The 6967-nt window shown below is 39.8% G+C and overlaps 1 protein-coding gene across 1 annotated transcript; it reads left to right on the top strand.

The window, feature by feature from the left end:
• Nucleotides 1–2083: 2083 nt before the first annotated feature.
• Nucleotides 2084–4856, top strand: ptges (prostaglandin E synthase). The gene is made up of 3 exons (XM_061931951.1): nucleotides 2084–2220; nucleotides 2296–2378; nucleotides 3932–4856. Exons 1-3 carry the CDS (start codon nucleotides 2113–2115, stop codon nucleotides 4179–4181), a joined length of 441 nt encoding a protein of 146 aa, XP_061787935.1. The 5' UTR covers nucleotides 2084–2112; the 3' UTR covers nucleotides 4182–4856.
• The last annotated feature ends 2111 nt before the right edge of the window (nucleotides 4857–6967 follow it).

Genomic DNA, 6967 nt, shown 5'->3' on the forward strand with positions numbered 1-6967 from the left:
ATTTAAAGTCTTCAGTCGACACAATGTTCATGTTATCGTGATAGACAATGTTTTTCCCTCCACAAATCCCATGTTCATTCTTTATTTTGCCAGAGGATGAGATTCTATTGTCTTACAGTAGAAGGCTAAGATAGCTACGCAACAACTCGAGCTAACATTGCCAGCGTATTATTTACACATTTCTAACCTACCGTTTCATTGTCTCCTCCATTGCCATGAAGAGCAGTCACTCTGCCATTAAAATTATTTTTTTCAGAAAATCCATCTTTTTGTGAAAGTTTGCTACTTCTTCAAGTTGAAGGCACATTGCCACGAATCATAAAACATTTAAAGTAAATAACTTTTTACTTTATATGAGGCTGAAAATGTGTGTAGTGACTTTTTCTGGTTAAAACAAACAACAAAATGTTCCTTCATTGGGTTTCCATCATGATGTATTTAAATAAATAAAAAAAGGCAGACTCGTGCAAGGATGTTTGGGTAAATGTCTACCATATATGGATGACGACGTCACACTTAAACAAAATTCCAAACGGACCGTTTGGAGGAAGTTAGAAGATTGTTTTATATATTTCCCCGCAATGATTTCACATTTTCGGGACTCATGCAAATCCCAAATACCGTATTTTCCGCACTATAAGGCGCACCTAAAAACCACAAATTTTCTCAAAAGCTGACAGTGCGCCTTATAACCCGGTGCGCTTTATATATGGATGAATATTAAGATTCATTTTCATAAAGTTTAGGTCTCGCAACTACGGTAAACAGCCGCCATCTTTTTTCCCCGTAGAAGAAGCGCCCGGTGCATGCTGGGATATGTGACGTTTCATTTCCATTTGTGTGTTTATGTAAAGACCCCAAAATGGCTCCTATTAAGTGTGTTGTCTGTCTAATTATAAATAATGCAGACGAGGCGTGTTAACTGAGTTCTCAACGTTTACTCACAGCGTGCTCATAACCACATTCTAACTGCCAGCATACAACAACGCTTCTCAGGGCTACCGCGCATGCTCGTCACTATCGTTGCATGCTGGGTAGTGTAGTTGTTATATTTGCTAGCTCATAACATCACATTAAGAGACACGCTTACGCGCTTAATTCAATACTCGCCGTCATTCCGGGTGGATTGACAAAAGACCTCCAGCCGCTAGATATTGGTGTCAACAGGGCATTCGAAGCTAGACTGCTAACTGCGTGGGAACAATGGATGACCGAAGGCGAACACACCTTCACTAAGACAGGGAGACAGCGAGATCCATTTTGGATCCCACATTCGCCCAACTTTTCAATTCGGACACCGAAGGAGAATAATTCGAGGGATTTATGAATGAAGAATAACTTCAGAAAGTGAGCGTTATGTTTATTTTGTGTGTTGTGACATTAACGTTCGAGCAACATTATGTTGCTATTGCTCTGCACTATTTTGAATTTTACTATGTTTGTGATTGCACATTTGCGTACATTTTGGGACAGAGTTGTTAGAACGCTGGATTTTAATATATTATTAAAGTTTGACTGACCTATCTGACTGTTTTTTTTGACATTCCCTTTAGCGCAGCGTAGGCGCGGCTTATAGTCCGGGGCGGCTTATAGGTGGACAAAGTTTTGAAATATGCCATTCATTGAAGGTGCGGCTAATAACCCGGGGCGGCTTATAGTGCGGAAAATACGGTACACAAAAACATCTACCAATAGGTCAGAAAAGTTGGTTGTGCATATTAGGCCCCTTTAATGTTTTTGCGAATATTTTGAGCAACTTGAGGTCTTCGGAAGACAATTTCTAGTCTTCAATGAAATAAATGAAAGGCAATCGGGAGTATTTGGCGTCCGTAATGCTGACTAAAAGTCCAGACTGTAGGATGTGTAAGGCAGCTGAGCAAAGTAAAAAAGTTTTTTTTAAAGAGCCGAACTGCAGCCTGAGGGCCCGAGTGATGCGTGTTTGGACATTTCACATGTGGGAGAAGAAGCAGACTATGAATGAACGCTTTGCTGCCATCATCCTTTTGACTCAAAAAGTGGGTGGAGGCTCAGCCTACAAATATCAGCCCCCCTCCCTCCTTTGAGCTCACTCTTCCACTTCTCCTCTCTGACTTTTGGACAGCGGCAGTCACAATGATCAGGAATGACGTTTTCTCCTGCTTTGTTTTCTACGCGGTGCTGCTGGTGTTGAAGATGTACGCCATGGCCGTCATCACGGGACAAGTGCGGCTGCGGAAGAAGGTGAGTGGGACCCCAAGAGTACATGCGGGACTTGCACTCGCAACGCCGCAATGTTCTTGTTTTTTGTCGTGGAAGGCTTTCGCTAACCCGGAGGACGCACTGAGACACGGAGGACTGCAGTTTCACAGGCTGGATCCCGACGTGGAAAGGTGCCGCAGGTATGGGCGACTACGCAACGCTGCACAACACAACACAACATGACGCTGTTGCAACAACACTTTATGGTGACACAATTCCAGCGCTACATCTAAGATGCAGTACGGTGGCTCTGTATGCTTTATAAACGTGCAACAGGATGGCGTGCGTACGACAAAAGACAGACAGAGAGAAATGATAAACTTCAAGACAAACTTGATATTCACATCATAGCAGCGTTTTTTTTAAATAAAACCCTCAAAATCATTATCGTTAAAATAAAAAAATATTCATCATTAAAAGAGAAACTGCTGCACTTTTCTTGTTATCAACATTGAATTGTATTTTGCGTACGTATAGGCATTTCATTTCAGTTTTTCTATACGTGGCCATCAATGTCGGAATACGTTCAGAAAATAGCATTGCATAGCATAGCATAACATAAAACATAGGAAAACATAACATTACAAACATTTAGCGAGGTATTTAGCACAACATAGCATTGCATTGCACAGCACAACACTACCAACATAGCATAGTTTAGCATAGCATAGTGTAGCATAACAGCATAAATTAACAACACAAAAACATTAATAGACAATAACAACAAATATGATATAGCATAGCATGGCATAACACATATTAGATGGCATCGCGTAGTGTAGCATTATCTAGCGTAGTATAGCATAGCATAACACACATAATATAGCATAGCATAACAGCACACAGTATAGCATAGCATAACAACACACATAATATAGCATAGTGTAGTGTAGTATAGCATAGCACAACACAACATTACAAGCATAGCACAGTTTAGCATAACATTACATAGCACGGCATAGAATAGCATAATATAAACCAACACAACACAATATAAAATAACAACAAATATAATATGGCCTAGCATAACATAATCATAATATAGCACAGCATATCATAGCATAAAATAATACAAAAGAACATGATATAACAAATATAATATCACATAACATAGCATAAAATAACACAACATAAATATAATATTGAATAGCATATGATTACGTAGCATAGTATAGCATACTATAACACAGTAACATAGCATAACATAATATAAAGCATAACATAACATAAAATAGTATAGAATAATATAGCATAAAATAGCATAACAAACATAATATGGCATAACACAAGACAACATAACAAAATGTGAAAACATTTTATGGAATTTAATGAAATGAAATGTAATTACATTTTTATTTCAAGTAAATACATTTTTTTTTTTACTGTTATTAAACAATTTTAATGTACAGTTGAATTTGATATTTAGTTTTAATTGACATTTTAATTGAACTTGTTGTATTTATATGGTCGTATGAGGTTAATGGAATACCAACGTAAAAAAAACAACAACATACAAACTTTTCAAAAGATGTGTAAACAATCCAAGAGGCAAGGTGTTCTGGAATTAAGTTCTAATCAGAGACCAGTGGAGACACATTACTCCCATAACACAAATTCTCAAAGAAATGCACGACATTTATCATTTTGCAAACTCAGTCCATTTCAAAACCCAAACGTCCTCGTCTTCTTGCAGAGCTCATCGCAACGACATGGAGAACATCCTTCCCTTCCTCTTCCTGGGCGCCGTCTACTCCATGACGGGCCCCTCGCTGGCCGTGGCGCGCCTCCACTTCCTGGCCTTCTTGGGGGGCCGGGCGCTGCACAGCGTGGCCTACCTGGGGGCCCTGCCGGCGCCCACCCGCTCGCTGGCCTACGTGGCGGCGCAGGTGCCGTGTGTATCCATGGCGCTGCAGATCCTTGCGGCGGTGGCGCCCTACGCCTAGGACCCGAGCAGTCACCTTTGCCCCCCCCCCCCACACACACACTGAAGAGGAGTACAATATGTTTACCAGACATGAAGTTTTGCGTGGAGAGGACGCAAGCGAAATGAAGGAAGACCCTGCTGACACGGACAGAGAAGGTTCGCTCATTTCACAGTAATTTATTCTTTCATTTTTATTTGGGACTCCACAATAAAAAGCTGACTTTTTAAGTTGTGTGGTGTCATGATGTGCTGCCCGCCAGGGGCCCCTCTTAAAGCATTCCTGCAGCTCTTATGTAAGCGTCTGTTCTCTGTCATAACCCGAGGGGGCCCAGGCAGCGGCAAGGAGGGGCGCTCACATCACCGCACTGCTATGTTGCCTTTAATCACCTCGGGCCTCAGGCTAATGTTATTTCACTAGCATCCGCTGATCTTCCCCGCCGGGGACCGTGACTCAAGACCGCGGCATTTTGGGGGTTTGAAGGAGTTTTCCCCGGCGGACAAAAGAAAGGGAAAACGCGTGGGAGGATTCGGGGAAAGACGTGGACTCATGTCGTCACGAAGCTCCGGTTCAACATTCAGGAGCTTAACGAGGGCAAAGGGGCGGAGTCACAGCTTTGGCACGGGCGCACACGCACGTGTATTGTTTTGGAATGAAGCAGTGCGGCCCGTAGCTCATTGTTAATATGCTAATATTGGCACGCTATCTTTTTTGCTCATTTTGCTTAGCGCCAAATATTTTGTTTCTTGACAAATGATACCTGTTAGCATGCTACCTTTTTTTTTTTTTTAATTAATTTTATATTTTGATGCTAGTATTTAAAAAAAAAAAAATTCCAGTACACTCCTTAGAGTAATATGTTTTAGTACTTAACGCATGTTAGAGTTAGCAATTTACCATGCCAGCTTTTTAAGCAAATTTTGCAGGTAGACACCAAATATTCATCAAATATTTTGTTACTTGACAAATGATGCCTGTTAGCATGCTATTTTTTTGCGAATTTTGTAGGTATACACCGCAGTCATATTTTGGTACTTGATGCATGCTAACGTTAGCATGCTAGCATATTAAAACATTTTTTTGCAGTGCACACCTCAGAGTAATATGTTTTGGTACTTAACACACGTTGCAGTTTGCGTTTTAGCAAGCTATCATAATAAGGATGCTAGCTTTTTTGTTTTTAGATTTTTTTTTTATAGGTGATTTAAATCCCAGCGTCAAATTTTTTGTAACCTGATGAATGATGCCTGTTAGCATGCCAAACAATTTTGTGAAGCTAATTTTGTAAGTATACAACTCAGTCTAATATTGGTACTTGATACATGCTAACTTTAGCATTTTAGTAAGGTAGCTTTTTTGGCTAATTTAGTAGGTATACACTAGACTGTCATATATTTTAGTATTTCACTAGTGCGAAGTGTAAGCACGGTAGTCTTAGCATGTTAGTATACTACTGTAAGCATGCTAGATTTTTTTTTAGTTAATTTTGCAGGTACGCCTCAGCGTCAAATATTTTTTTACTTGACGAATGATGGCTGTTGGCATGCTAAGGTTAGCATGCTGTTTTTTTTTTTTTTTTTTGCGAATTTTGTAGGTATACGCCTCAATCATATTTAGGTACTTGATGCATGCTAACGTTTCAAACAAATTTTGGCGATACACATCTTAGAGCAATATGCTTAGGTACTTAATACATGTTACAGTTCTGCATGTATACACCTAAGACTCAAATTTCTGCATATTTCACTAATGCTAACTGTAAGCTTGCTATTGTTAGCATGTTAGCATAGTACTGGTAGCATTCTACCTTCTTTTTTTTAGCTCATTTTGCAGGTATACACCTCTCAGGGTCAAATATTTTGTTACTTGATGAATATCTATTAGCATGCTGACATTAGTATGCTGGGTTTTTTAAAGCAAATTTTATATATACACCTCAGTCATATTTGGTATTTGATGCATGCTAAGTTAGCATGCCAGCATATTAAACAATTTTTTTCGGTACATACCTTAGAGCAGGTGTGACAAACGTATGGCCCCCAGGCCCGAACCGGTTTAATCTGGCCCGCGGCCCACCAGATGAGTTTGCTAAATACAACAATGAGTTGCATGTTTTAATGAAATAAATTGCTGTTCTAAATATGTCCACTGGATGTCGCAACAGCAATTCAAGAGTAACTCACGTAACACATCACACTGTTTAAAGATGACCTGTCAGCTGACTTTAAGCGTTCTCTGGATTGGCTGCCGCTATTCCAATCAGCGCAGGTTCAAGCAATCAGCTGCTCCTGCTGTGGTTGGCAGCAGAAGGCGACAGACTAATGCAGTATTGACGCACACCTTCTTTTATTGTAAATTATCCACTCAGCGGATAAAAAAACGAAACTGTAAGACGCAAAGACTTCAGTCAACATGACCATCATCCTTGTGGTTAGTTACAGGCAGAGCTTGCAATTGATCGAAAGCACGTTGCGCACCCTGAACTCCATTGTAAAAATGTGTGTTTCTACATCTGTTGTGTTTGTTGTATATTATTTTAAGCTTAAATCAACTATGTTGACATTGGTTAAGTTTATAGTTGTGTTACCTTTAATTTGGCTATTATAGTGTCATTTTTTGGACAATTGTTTTGGTAATATTATAATTGTAATATTTAAATGATGATACATGAATGTGTTGTGGCAGTTGCGGATGTCACCAATATGACGGTTTGAGGAAACACTCGGTTGCTTTTCCAAACACGTCTTAAATGGTGAACTGCCAACATGAGAATGCTAAACAGGAAGGGCTTAAAGTGTAATGGCTTT

The sequence above is a fragment of the Nerophis lumbriciformis genome, linkage group LG39, assembly GCF_033978685.3.
Source record: "Nerophis lumbriciformis linkage group LG39, RoL_Nlum_v2.1, whole genome shotgun sequence".
In the NCBI taxonomy this organism is placed as follows: domain Eukaryota; kingdom Metazoa; phylum Chordata; class Actinopteri; order Syngnathiformes; family Syngnathidae; genus Nerophis; species Nerophis lumbriciformis.

What these genes read in the sequence shown, in the direction of transcription:
- ptges (XM_061931951.1), top strand. Translation starts at nt 2,113, where the DNA reads ATGATCAGGAATGACGTTTTCTCCTGCTTTGTTTTCTACGCGGTGCTG. An exon ending in AAGTGCGGCTGCGGAAGAAG is followed by an intron (nt 2,221 to 2,295) that starts GTGAGTGGGACC and finishes TTGTCGTGGAAG; the next exon opens with GCTTTCGCTAACCCGGAGGA. An exon ending in GACGTGGAAAGGTGCCGCAG is followed by an intron (nt 2,379 to 3,931) that starts GTATGGGCGACT and finishes GTCTTCTTGCAG; the next exon opens with AGCTCATCGCAACGACATGG.